The sequence below is a fragment of the Carassius gibelio genome, chromosome A9 (assembly GCF_023724105.1).
Source record: "Carassius gibelio isolate Cgi1373 ecotype wild population from Czech Republic chromosome A9, carGib1.2-hapl.c, whole genome shotgun sequence".
NCBI lineage: Eukaryota > Metazoa > Chordata > Actinopteri > Cypriniformes > Cyprinidae > Carassius > Carassius gibelio.
This window is the reverse complement of record NC_068379.1, coordinates 11,400,391-11,414,963: the sequence shown is the minus strand read 5'-3', so window position 1 is coordinate 11,414,963 and position 14,573 is coordinate 11,400,391. Positions and strand designations below refer to the sequence as shown.

Genomic DNA, 14,573 nt, shown 5'->3' with positions numbered 1-14,573 from the left:
CCCAGAGCAGCGGTGCCCGGGGAGCAGTGGTGTTGCTGGCCTGAGACTCGAACCCACAAAAGAGTCCTTGCTAAATATAAGTGTTCATTTCTGTAATTTATTTTCCAAAAAACAAAAATGATATTGACTCTAAGCCTTTGAATGATATAGTGCATTATGTTGCAAAAGCTTTTTATTTCAAATAAATGCTGATCTTTGGATCATTATATTCATCAAAGAATACTGAAAAAAAAACGTGAAAAAAAAATGTTTTAAATATTGATAATCAGCCTATCAGCATATTAGAATGATTTCTGAAGGATGTGACACAGAAGACTGGAGTAATGATGCTGAAAATACAGCTTTGATCACATGAATGAATTACATTTTAATATTCAAATAGGGAAAAAAAGTTATTTTAAATATAAAAATATTTCACAATATTACTGTTTTTGCTGTACTTTGGATCAAATAAACGCAGGCATGGTGAACAGAAGAGACTTCTTTAAAAACAAAATATCTTACAGTTCAAAAACTGTTGTTTGGTAGGCTATACAGAAATGTTATATATATATATATGTCCCCCTCACTTCTGAAAAGATGGCTACGCCCCTGTCTAAAATGATCAGGCATCTGCCATCTATAACTCCAACACAGTAAATTTCAGGTGAATGAACTGTACAGCATAAAAACCCTATAAAGTTTTAGGAGTTCCTACCTCTGATTAGTGACAATGTAGCCATATTCCTCTCTGGTGTTTGTCCCATCCTTAGCGGTTTTCAGGATGTTGGTGATTTTCTCTTTTAAATCCAGGTCTTTTGCTGACATGGTGGGCCCCACAGTGTCCCCACTGTCTTCCTTAGGCACAGTGGCAGGGGCTGGTGTGGATGGGGGCTGAGTAGGGGCCAGCTGGTATGTTGGGGTTGAAGGCAGAGCTGAAACAGGTAAGGGGGGTTTCGCTCCTTTTTCTGTCACTTTATCACTACCTTCTACAATTGTCTGTTGAGGAAAACACAAAAGCATTGTGTGTAAAAAAAAAAAAAAAAGCACAACATAGAACTAATAATTAAGTTTTTTTTTTATTTTTACCTGAAAATGCAATATACAGCAAATTAATAACTCCTTTTACTCATTTATAATGCTGTCTGACAAGTGGCAGTGTTCTCACTGACTCACTCAACTATGCATTAAAAGTGTTACTTTCTTTAAACACTAAGGTGAATAATGAAGACTGCAAATCTGTGTCTACCTCTTTTACCGTGACTGTCCCTGGGGATTGATCTGAGGAACACAAAGATAAGAAAAAAACATCACACAGTGCTTTTGTCCCACAAATAATCTTAATGATATTAAAATAAATACTGAGGGATGCATAACACCTAATGCAGTTGATAAAATGTAATTATATGATTCAAGCAGTGTGATAATGCATATGTCTGAATGCATGACATAAGTACATTTGTGTGTTGTGATGTCACTCCATACCTACATTCTCCATGTTTTTTAGCAGCTGTAACACTAGAGTAAGTCTTTTTATCTGCTGAGGGCTCAGGTCCCGTGGGTCCACCCCAAAACTCTTTAACAGGGTGGCCAGCTGTGCCAGTGTATCATCTATAATACAAATATTAACATGCAAAAATGAAATAAAAACATCAGCACAACCGTCACTTACAGTTGAAAAATAAAATGCATATTCACACTTAATAAAATGCTAAATTAACACGTTTATTTATCCGAAGCTACTTGGATTCAAAGTACATATTTTACAAGTTTAAAGATTTTTTAGGATTTAAAACATGATTTTGGTTTTACAATATACTATTTTAGGCACAGGAATCCTAACCCTGAGTTCTGCAAAAATTTATCTTATTATATTTGCTCTCTAAATCTGAAAGCCAACAACTTTATAACACACATCTGTTCAAGTGAGATACAACAAACAGCTCCATAATATCATTTTAATCCATTCAAAAGCGAATGGGAAAACATGCAGAGTTGGTTTGTGTATTATTACATCCTCTTAAGGGCACAACACTTGAAGAGTCCCAAAAAAGGTACTCACAATCAAATCCAGCAAGAGAGCTGTAGTCTTGAGGGATTTTCTTGTTGTTGCGCTGGGCTGAGCTGGGCTGTTCCTGTAGGGTGTAGTCCTCTCCATATTCCAAAGGGAAATCTAGATCTTCATAGTATGGGGCGGCAGGGAGGGCTGCTGCCCCCCTGTGGCGGAAAGAGGGTTGTGAGGAGGAGAGGTAGAGAGAGACAGCATCTTCCAGGAGCTGACGGTCTCTGTCTCTTTGCTGGACACCAGCTCGAGAGCGAGGTCGCTGGTATCCCATGCTGGTGTGAGGATGGAGAGAATGGGTCATGTCCTCCTGTAAATGAATATAAAAAGATAAGATAAATCTGTTTGAATTTCTATGCTACTTTCGAAAAATAAAGGAGCCTTACTTGTAGGTATGAGTATGGGTCCATTGGAAGGGCTTGCATCCGGAGAGAGGACTGGTGAGGGTCTAGGACCATGTAATCCATGTAGCTCTGAGCTGTACCGGGTTCAGAATTAGAGCTGGAATAGACCTTTTTAGCTGCAGGCTGTGGCGGCCTAAAAAAACATTCAGTAAATTACACTCAATCTAATAAAAGAGATCAAACATTTGAGGTATGAGAGAACTCTGAAATCAAGTTTTCCAGCAGCAATAACGCACACTCAAAGGAATGATTGAAGAATAAAAAAAAAATTGCTTTCTCATCCTCATGCTGTTTCAAACCTTTCTGACTTACTTTTTCTTGAGTACCACAAAATGGAGAAATTCTGAAGAAATATTTTTTTCATTCATATAAATACTATAGACCATTCAGGCATCATAAAAGTATTATAGATCGTTTACATAAGTAGAACACACAAGTCTATGAAGCATAAAAAGTGTTCAAAAGCCATAAAATAGCTTCATGTGAGAAACACAACAATCTTCTGTAGTAAGTCTGTATGCATTGAAAATATTAATATCCATTGGAGTTGATGTTGTGGTACCTTCTGACTCTCTCACACTTTGCTTTCTATCAAGTGTCTATTAACATATACAAATAAAGGAAAAAATGCCTTTTTTAAAAAGAAAATCTTGACATCCATGCTAACTCTGCTTCGAAAATTCCCGAGGGAAGTCCTGATTCATGAATGAAACATTATGTCTAATCAAATGAATTGATAAAGTTTTCAACAGTCTAAAAAAATTTATTAAAGAATCGGACTGATCCGCCCATCCATTAACAGTTAATTGAAGAGAACAATTTAAAATTCAAAAAGCTATTATATGAATTCAACAAACTTAGAACATCGTGCACTTTCATGATGCTTTTATGGTGCTTTTGAGTCCATTAAATGTAACAGAACTGCACAGAAAAAATTCCACTAAGGAATTAAAGTCATACAAATTTGAAACAATATGAATGATATATTCTTTAGTTCAAACTAAAAGCATTGTTTGTTCCTGGTACTCACTGTACATTCTGGACCTTTTGTGTGCGTGTGTGAGGAATACGGCTCAGCTCCTTTGCAATGATGTGTTGGGTGATTTCATGTTGCCAGGAGAATCCTGTTCACAAGCACACAAATACACACATCAGCACAAACAATGTAAGTATGGACATGTCAACCAGTATTAAACGTATAGTAGTACTTCTACAGTACGTGACTTGCCAAAGTCTTTTTTTCAGGAGTGAGTCAGCTTGCATTGTGAGTGTACTTTTTCTCGAAAACAAGTCTGAAACTTGAGATTCTCAGTCCTGTCTGCAGTGCTTTTTATGTTTGCCTTTAGTCTCTCCTAATCCTAATGGATAATCTATTTCTTCATTATTTCATTTGATATTACACTAAATTATTCTATATTACACTTTTGATACACCTTGCACACTCCATTAGATATAGCAGATGCCAGTACTTCTATTGCAAAAACTGGTAATATAATGAATCAGAAAATAAATGAAGTGTTAAATATTAAAACTGCGGGAAATGTTTTGCTGTCAGTACCATAATAAAATCAATGTAATGCAATGCAATGTACGGTATCCTGATAGATAAAATGTTGGGGGAAAAAAAATATTTTCTTTTTCATAATGAACTTTTTTGTATATAAATAATGATTTCTTTATAGGATAGCAAAGTTACCATTTTTCATATTTTCAAAAAATAAAAAGCACAAAAGTAATAGCATTACCACTGCAAATGTGTGTGTGTGCAAGCCTACAAAACCTCCACAAAAAAAAAAAAAAAAAAAAAAAAAAAAAAATTCGACATAAACATTGTGTTTCCTGGCCAGAGAGAAAGATGGCTTAATAAACATACTAAATACTGTCTTAATAAATTTGTGGTTATGTTTTGAGGTAGATGCTTGAAAATATTATTAGCCCAGTATAAAAAACAACAGAAGGTAATTTGAAAGTCCCCACCTTGACAAAAATCGAAAAAACCAAAGCTTGTGTAGTGTGTGTGTGTGTGTGTGTGTGTGTGTGTGTGTGTGTGTGTGTGTGTGTGTGTGTGTGTGTGTGTGTGTGTGTGTGTTACCCTGACGCATCAACTCTTTGAGCACTTCCTGCAGTCTCTGAAGAACAGGAACAGAGACCTGGTACTGAACCTGGTCATGTCTGGAGCTCTGGCACTGTCCAAAGAGCTTGTCTGTAAAACATACAAACACAAACCATTCATATCTAGAACGCTGAATACAAAATCTGGTAAGGAAACCTATTTTAGAAAAATATAATACAATAATACATAAATAATATTTAAATGATGCAAAAGGATAGAAATGCATCTCCCGAATATTATGTAAAAAAAAATTATTGATGTCAGTATAAACATTACAATAATAAAACATCTTAAATACATAAATATGGTGTGGCTACGAAGCAAATAAAAATGTTGCAAACAAAGTAACTCATAAGTGAAAAATTTGTCAGTTTCTTGACTGATAAACACCCATAACATATTCAACCCACCCCACACATAAACTCACATCCCACACATATACCACTGACTCATCCCTGACTAAACCTCCAGTTGTGTGGTTTAAAAAAAGCCCTTGATCCCTTCACGCAGATGAGCTCTAAACATAAACCCTGGCCATTTTCTATATCTCAGAGCAGATCTGTTCATGAACATGACTCACAGCTATTTATAGTACAGATGGAGATATGAGAGCACTATGGGGGAGAGGGATCAGTTGCCCTGGGGCATGGAAATACATAGTCCATTATTACATCGCATAAGAAGTGACCCCGGAGAACTGATCTCACACCATGACTTCAGCAAAAGAAAAATGTACAGTAAAGGAGTAACACACACAACACAAAATTATTTTCTTCCTCTCATAGTATATACATGATAATATTCATAACAGATATTTTTCGGAAGTTTTTATTTTGTTTAATGGCTGACTATACATTGGTTAAGCAGCATAGACAGACACATAAATACATAAAAGCTACATAATAAGAATAATAATTTTTTTGTCAGAATCTATTTTTTTAAAACGACAGACTAAGGGATGAAGTGAAGGCCTTTGGGATCTCCTTTTTTTTGTATTATTGAAAAAAATTCTAACTGAGGTTTATTATGTCTTATGGAACCTTTTTTGCCATGGTATAAGAAAATTGCTTTTAGTAGAATTATACGAATTGTGTGATTCCATCTCAAAATTCTGAGGAAAAAAGTCTGTATTGTGATATAAATAGATTCAAATAAATTCATAAATAAACTCAAGAGTTAAGTGTGAGATATAAAATCAGAATTGTGGCATGTGAACTGGGAATAGTGAGAAAAAAAGTCTGAATTCTGATTGCATATCTCACAAATTAGACTTTGTTTCTCGCAGTTCGGAGAAGATAACTTTGAATTGTGAGATATAATCTCAGAATTATGAGAATTTTTTTTTTAAATCAAACACTACAAGCACCAGCAGAGGATGTTATATAAAAGGTGAATAACTCCCTTTTTTCCCACTTTCTCTATTTTATTACTGTGTCTCTGTAAATATTCAGTGTAATACAAACACCTGACTTTCAGAAAGTGTGTGTGTGGAGGTGTCAGAAAAAAGGGACTGGACTGGAAGCAAACTGCATTTCACAAAAAAAAAAAAAAAAAAAAAGGTTACTCCTCTGTTCCATCATTTTTTTGACACTTGACCATGTACAGCAACCCAAGACCCAGCCAATCGTCAATGCATCAATGCATCAATCTTTTGAATTTGCAGGTACGCATGTGTATGGGCAGATATGTGCGTATCTGGATGCACGGCAGAGACGTGAGTCAGTGCGTAAGCACCGGGTAGTGAGTCATCAGTGATTGTGGGGGTGTACACCCAGCTTTCATTGGCTTGATGATGTCACCGTTACCAAGGGGACGTGGAGCAGAGGTGGGAGGGACTTGGCGGTGAGAGAGAAGAGCAGGTGACAGAATACTAGTGATTTGTGGCTGTGGAAATACCATACACAGGTAAATCCCTGAGAGGAGTACAAAATAACAGACGGAATGTGAATAATTCCAGTTTGGAATTTTTAGGTAACTGCATTCAAACACAAAAACAATATGGGGCCATACCAACACACTAATGAAAAAATACATAAACATATAAATATTTAGTCAGCATCGATAACTTAACTAAATGTTACATACAGTGGGGTTTAAGAGTCCGAGACCACATTATTTATTTTTAAATTTAATAGTGGAAATTATCAAAAAGGTTTAGGATTCAAATTAGAAAAAATAAAAATCTGATGGTATATGAGGAATATGAAATATTTCAGATTCTGCATTATATTCAAGTCATCATTCCAATAAGCACATTTCTGACAATGGCATCTTTGTACAGACGATCAGATGTGTTTTGCTTTCAGGAAGCACAAGCTGCTCTTTGGATCATTCTCAAATCATACTGGTTTTACATCAAGTTTTACACAAACTTGTGGAGTTTGTGCAGCTGAAATTTACATTTCATTCAAATAGTTAAAAACAAAAATTGTAGCACTTCACACTAAGGTCCCATTCTTTAACATTAATTATTGGATTATTAACTACCAATGAGAGTTTATTATTTTTATTTTTTTACAAAGATTGTGTATTTGTTACAGTTTTGATTCATTGTTGTTATCGTTAGTTAATAAAACACAACTGTTCATTGGTAGTTAGTGTTTGATCATGTCCATTAAATAATATTAACAAATGCAGCTTTTCATTTTAAGGATCCATTAGTGAATACTGAAATTAACATTACCTAGGATTAATAAATGCTTAAGAAGTATTTTTCATTGTTAATTCATGTAAACTATTGTTAACAAATGAAACCTTAATGTAAAGTGTCACAGAAAAAAAAAAATATTAATTTAGAAAATAATGCAAAATACAAGAATTTCCAGATTTTTGGAACCCATTGTATCTTCATGTGGACGTCTATGTAAAATACTGACATAAAGAACATAAACAGCCGCCTCCAGTGTACACCAACACTATCTTTGTTAATGCTGACTAATATGAGTGAAGCGAAAGTTCCTGCAGTGTAAATTATTCAGCTCTGTGCATGTGTCTCCTGTTGTGTCGTAGCACTAGCAGGATGTAGCAGAGCTGCAGTGTCAAGTGATGATCCGGAAATCACAATTAGATCATCATAAGCAAGAAATAAAGAGACAGGACGCGGAAGATAGGTACACTTCCTTGGTTCTGAATGTAAGATTTACTGAATCTACGCCATATGATACTGTCTCCCTCTTGTGATACTCACCATCAGAGCAGAACTGCTCCCTAGAGCACAGCCTCTTCTCAAACAAACAGCCTATATGAAAGAGACAGAAAGAGAGAAGAAGAGGAACAGTTGAAAACAGAATAAAACTAATGAAAACCTCAAAGTATTTTTATGAATGGAGATATACTTTAGTATAGTCTTTTTTCAAGTGATGTCTAAGTGACCTTTCTTTCACCAACACATTCATCTCAGCCATAAACCAATGCATCAAATTCTGACTTTCTGACTCTAATAGTATAGTTATATCTTGAAGACACAGCATATAAACAATATTGAATCAAGATAAGAATCATTCATCCATGATGGCCTATGACTGCAGCAAGTTTCCCCTAAAGTGTAGAACTGCTGTGTGGACAGATAGAATGAGGAGAAAAACTCTGCTGATCAAATAAAAAGAGAAACCATATCTGCCAGTGAGCATGACCTGGCTATGCTTAAGCAAGTATATGGGTGAGTGTATGTCTGTTTGTGTGCCTGAATGTGTGTGTGTATTCTCTAGGCTGGCCAACAGCACCGCTGTCAGGGGGTCGGGTGCAAGACTCAGGCTGATAAAGCTGGAGAGAATAAAGTAAAGTGGCCTAAAAACTGATTTAGACAGTTTAGACTGCATTGAGCTTTTGGTTTTTGGTGAAAAAAAAAAAAATCTAAATTAAATTATAAAGCAGATAAGGGTTTTTCACATGTGGGCTTAATACAAGATTATTGTAGTTATAAACTTCTTATTTCAAAGCTTGTCGCAAACGAGTTTTTGTCCAATCCTGGTGTCATTTAACAGCTCCCGATCGAGACAGAGCATCCCCAATATCGTAAATATCAAACATGATTGTTTCTGTCATTCTTAGCTAAATCCGAAAATTCCTTGGTAACTGCAAATATTCAAATATTTTACTATATTATACTAAAATTATATAACAATAATGTGGTATCATATAGGCTACCATATTATTATATAATATGATATTATAGCTATAATAATATAATACTAGTCTCTAACCTTTTAAGATCTGAAAATAGTCTAGTAGTGTGTCCCATGCCTCTTTAGCAACAGACAAACTGTCGCGTGCTTTGGATCACAAAAACACCGCTGTCGTCTGCGTTTTTATGGGAAACATGTCAAATGGTGACAGAAGCCATTTCGATTTTTTTTTTTCATTCCCACCTTTAAAGTCCTAAAAGTCCAGTCAGGAAAAGCAGTGTAACACCGCAAATATTTAAATATTTATTATATTATAATATAATAAAATAATAATATTATAATAATATTATATATATTATATATATAAAATGACAGGCCTACTTCTATAGTATATCCTGCACAAACGAGTCTCTACCTGATCATGCAGGTCTCTAATAAGAAGGGGCCTGTTATAATGTTATGATCGAGGCTCTGGACTCTGAGCATAACTTGTTTTTCTATAACAAACTATCAAATATTTTCTATATTTAGGCTACAATAAATATTTTAACTGCTACTATGTAAAAGGAGCACTGCTGTAAAAAGCACCTTATTTGTTTAAAGTATTTGCAAACCAAATGTTATTACACTTTTGTTCATATAAAAGGCCTACTTTTAAATGAAAAAAAGAGCACAATACACTACTTTTGAATTATTAATTTTGTGCATAACAATGTGATTAATCGCAGACAATAATGCGATTAATCGCAATTAAAAATTCACTTCACCCCGGACTACAGTTCCTATCATCCATTGCACTGATTACACGCACACAGCTGAATGCACTGATTACACACACAGCTGAAACCAGTCACACATTCACTATATAACACTCACTCAGATCACCTTCAAACTGTTGAGTATTGTTTAGCCATGTTGTCTCGTTTCCTGCCTTGTTTGGATCGTTTACCTGGTTTTGATTCTTGTTTTCGTATATTTGGCTTTACCCTTTGGATTACCCTGTCTGGACATTGTTCGCTCATCGAAGACCCAAGCTTGCCCTAGGATTATTCTTGTGTCTTGCCCTCTATATACCTGTTTGCCATTGTTTGACCCATGCCTGTTATGTCCACGTCTCTGACCAATAAAGGCCTGCACATGGATCCGCACATCTCGCATCTCTTCAGACCCGTGACAGCTATAGGGCACAGAAGCAATGCTAAAATTAAAGTTAAAATTCCTAATATGTTGGACTTCTTACTAAAAGTAGCCCTTTTTGCCTGTTGATAAACCTGTGTGAAACATGATTCAGTTTCCCCTGGATTTAAAATGATCCATGGATAACAAGTGTGAAAAGCCCTATTATGGGTTAAAATAAATAAAAATGTAAACGTTTGCTGCACTGCAAAACAAGTTCTTATAATATTGAAAGGTGAAGGTTACTGAACACAGTTCTAACGAACAGTTATTTTTTGAAACACTCCAGTTTACGTTGATCAAAATGGGAAGTGTAAAGTTTGCTCATTATTTACAGCTATTTTCCACCAGGAACTTGTGAACTGCTGATTTAGAAATAGAATGTGATGTCAATCTCTCATTTCCACTTTCCACTGATGACTTATCACTAATGACTTGACTCACGCCAGATTAATGATTAAAGTGCACGGGATTCTTGTAAACAACATAATAAACAACACCAACTACTATCAGAGTTTAGTCTCGGACATACATGGTGCAAATATAAATAAGATTATGAGCAATATATTTGCACAAAATAATCCAAACAATTTGTCTGTGTAAATTCGTATCAGGATAAAGCAGCAACAACCTTGAACTCTAAAAAAGACCCTGTTAGTCAATACATCAAAATTAGCCCTCTGAAAATGACAAGACATCTTATTCAAAATCATCTTACTCAAAAGTCATGCTTCCCAAGACTGCAGAAATATTATCAATTTAAATTATCAAAATATAAACAAATATATGCTTTCATGGCGCTGCTTTTTATTTACACAGAACTAAAATCTGAGTCGGTTTAGAGCAGCCTTAACCAGGCTGTGCAAAAGGGCAGCTACTGAAAATTCATACCATTCATAAATGTCAATAGTAAACACAAGTGCATGAACAACGCACGAAAAAAATGAAATCCCAACAACCTCACGAAAACATTCGTCCATTAAGAAAACCGCGAGAGTGTAATCGAGAGACTGTTGATCAAGTAGAAAATGTAAAAGACGTAGTAGATGAGACTATTACAGAAATATTTGCAAATGGGTCACTCATCCAATGTCGCTGACGTGTCGCTAAGGATACAGAGAAGACTTATTCCTATTGGTCAGAACAGGGAAAGAGAGTAAAGAGTATTTCTGTTAACCATATAATGCTTGCATAAAGGAATATAACATAGTCGATGATATATACATAGCCTCCAATAAAACATAAAGTGGATAAATGCTTTCAAAATACTCAAATTTGAAAATTGGCCCTCTCCATGGTGCTGAAATGATGCTCTTCGCTGAGCGACTCTTTCCTTGTCTGTCCTTTCCCACCAGTTGCATGATAAAGCTATAAACACTTAATTTTACGTCTATAACACTTTTAATGCATGTTTAGGGGGAGACGTGTCCACAATGGCAATCCGAATTAAACAAAATATGCAAATATTCTCAAAAAGTGATTTTAAAATAATGGCACGCATCTATATGAAACCATGTTAAACGTGATCCCATATTTCACATAATACACTACATTGCCCACGAATAAAATCATTTGTTATACTGTATATATATGTGGCCACATTTACAGGCCTTAACAACCACACTAATGCACGTCTGTGCACAAAGAAAATTACATTCTTTCAATCGATTTTCTTGATAATTTATTTTCTAGCGACATTAATACCTACCGTATTTGCCTGCAAACCCAATCTGGCAGAATACGGACATCAAAAACAGGGCTCTCCATACTCGTGGATCCATCATATTAACTATCCACGGGACTGAAGTCAGCACGCGCCGTTTTATCGCCCTCCGTCAAGAATTTAAATCCACATTTTGTCGGTCGATGCCGCAGGCTTGTGCTAAACGCTTGTAGCACAAGTGACGGACGCGTCAGGTAAGACAACTTAACTGTAGGCGTTCGTTTTAGGCAGTAATAAACACACAGGGACATTAACGAAAGTACTGAATCTCTGGTGCGGATCTGGAGCGGGAATCACGATCTTCCTTCATCGATGTGGCGGGGACCCGCAATTACGTCATAAGGAAACCAGGAGGTTTGTGAAGAGTCTTACATGCAAAATGAAGGAAAGATGCTAGAGCCTATACATCTGGCTCCTGGTTTACCTATGAAATGAAAGAGTGGGCAGGATGCGTTGCTGTCTGTTAGTAGCATTGACTGCAGAAGATGATGAAATCCTTCTGTTGGTTATTGTTTTCCTCCTCCCACGAATAGACTGAGGTCAAAATGAAAATGACATCACATATCACTGATGAAAGTATTTCTATCAAATGAAAATGAGGTAAATCCAATGACATCCAATGGCTTATAATAACGGCGGACACACTACACTTTATATTTATATACACACACACTTTATTTATCTAACACACATACTTAGTATACACTTAAATTTTGCACACAATATATATGTACATACATAACTTCATTTTGTAATATACTTGCCTACAATTGTCATTTGTATATTGTTATTCACTCTCTACTTATTTGTATTTTTTATTCTTTTATTATGTGTTTTATGTTCTGTCGCTGTCATTCTGTTGTACTGCGGAGCTTCTGTCACGAAAACAAATTCCTCGTATGTGTACATACCTGGCAATAAAGCTCATTCTGATTCTGATTCTGATTCTGATTCTGACAATTGCTAATTGTTACCCACACCTTTATTTGGAATCATACAAAAACGTGTTTTCTGTGTTCCTTCCTGAATAGGGAATGTTTAACATGATAGCAATAGTTTTGTGCAGTGGTAGTGCAAGTGGGCTGAGTGACCATTTGAAATATACATTGACATCACATGTGATGTATTAAATTGCTATTTGTAGTTGATAGTTGTTTAAAAAGGATATATAAAGTGCTACATTAGGCTTACAGCTGTCAAACATATGACAAATCAATATTTATTGTATATTAATGTATGTGTCTCATAGAAAACCACTGTCAAAAGAAAACAAATGTCATACTCAGTCATCATCATATATACGTCATCATAATCTACCATCAATTGACACAGTAACAACAAAACGTTATTTATTAGAAGGAGACGCCCCCTATTAAGCTGTTAAAATTGAGCTGTGGTGCCACCAACTGTCCGGGTATTGTCAGTGCAGTAATATTTTTATGCGCCCTGGTATTATATTTTATGAGCATGGCTTTGCCATTTGACTTTTGCAATACATGTTTAAAATAGTGACCATATGATGCATTAGTTTTTTTTTTTTTTTTTTTTTCTGAAATACACAACTTTCCAGACTATCCAAAATAGTATTTTTTATTTTCCTCTCAACTTTGTTCTGACTGTAAATGTGAGGGTCTAATAAAATGTGGCGTCAGGTCCAACTCTATATGAAAATGTTTTACAGAGCATACTTACTTACATTACTTGCATACTTAACATCTTATGATCTATGTCCCGGAATCTCGCCATGTTCCCCTTTACCCCCTCTGAATGGCTTTTCATCTCGGTGGAATCTGTGTATGTCTGTTTGGTAGGTTGCTAAGAGGGAGTTTTTGAAAGATGACCTACTGGGCAACTCCCACCACTTCATATAAACCTTGTCCTTGCATTTAGACACCACATTAAAAGACATACATTTTTAGTTAAATTTCTTATTCATTGACTCAATAAATACAAAGCAATTAACAAAGCAATTTTCTTTAGATACCTAAGTAATGTATTTTTATGGTCATAAAAAATTTCATTTAAAATACAACACAATAACAAATAAGGAATTAAAAACAAAACAAAAAAAAATTAAACTTAGTTCTGCTTATTGTGTCATTATATAGATTTGACAGCTGTTTTTGTTTTTGAAGCACTGATGGATTTCTGTTGTGGTTACCTGGCAACATATACTCTGTGTCTTTTGACCTCATCAGAATTCATTTTAAAACGATTTTTCCCACCTGACACATGCCTGTTCCAGAATTGCCCTGTAATCCAGGAATTTTCAGAGGCTGCTCTCATGATGTGCTGAAAATAAATGTGATTAATGATGAAACATTGGGATGACGAAACAAATTTGTAATAGTAATTTTGCTGTTTTTGAACATTTCATCTTTTAATGACTATCCTTTCCATTAGATATATACCACACACACAAACAATAAACATGACTAAAATGTCTTCAAAGTACCTGAACAATCTGTGTTTGTTCCAATGTAAAGACCAATATTAAAGAGTCAGTGAATGTTAGGATAATAACATACAATTTATTGAAACCAAATAAAAATCTTAAATTGAAACCTTTTTTTTGTGTGTGCATTTATTTTATTTTTTTTTCACCACAACCTGTCAACCTAAAAATATAAATGGACCCCCAATTTGTGCGCTCTGACACCAGTGACCTTGGTTTGCTGAAAATAATAAACTAAAAGACCCCCCACCCCCTGCTACTTTACTCTATTGACCATGTGACACCAGGGACAATACATTGCATTCACACAGATGCATTCAGAGATATACAATATATACAAGATTTAACTCATATTGCATTAATATTTGCACATTTGTATTCTGTATCAACAAGTCTAAATAAAGTGTTATGAGATTGTTGAGTCTCTGCCCCATCATGTCCACTCTTTTTTCAAGAGGCCCTTAGGAAGCAGCCTGGTGACGGGGTTCAGACTGGAAGTCTATTAATAACTTTGGCAGCTGTGGAGTAACATCGGCT

The 14,573-nt window shown here is 35.3% G+C and overlaps 1 protein-coding gene across 1 annotated transcript in view; it reads right to left on the bottom strand.

The window, feature by feature from the left end:
* The window catches only part of LOC128019623 (receptor-type tyrosine-protein phosphatase-like N), a 28,930-nt gene extending 16,872 nt beyond the window's left edge, over positions 1–12,058 (bottom strand). The window contains exons 1-9 of the mRNA XM_052605707.1: positions 11,567–12,058; positions 7,746–7,796; positions 4,538–4,648; positions 3,476–3,569; positions 2,428–2,578; positions 2,042–2,351; positions 1,465–1,590; positions 1,229–1,260; positions 698–978 (exon numbers count right to left, since the gene is read on the bottom strand). Of these exons, the coding sequence (XP_052461667.1) occupies positions 698–978; positions 1,229–1,260; positions 1,465–1,590; positions 2,042–2,351; positions 2,428–2,578; positions 3,476–3,569; positions 4,538–4,648; positions 7,746–7,796; positions 11,567–11,642 (1,232 nt within the window). The 5' untranslated portion in view covers positions 11,643–12,058. The remainder of the gene's footprint in view (positions 1–697; positions 979–1,228; positions 1,261–1,464; positions 1,591–2,041; positions 2,352–2,427; positions 2,579–3,475; positions 3,570–4,537; positions 4,649–7,745; positions 7,797–11,566) is intronic.
* Positions 12,059–14,573: the final 2,515 nt, after the last annotated feature.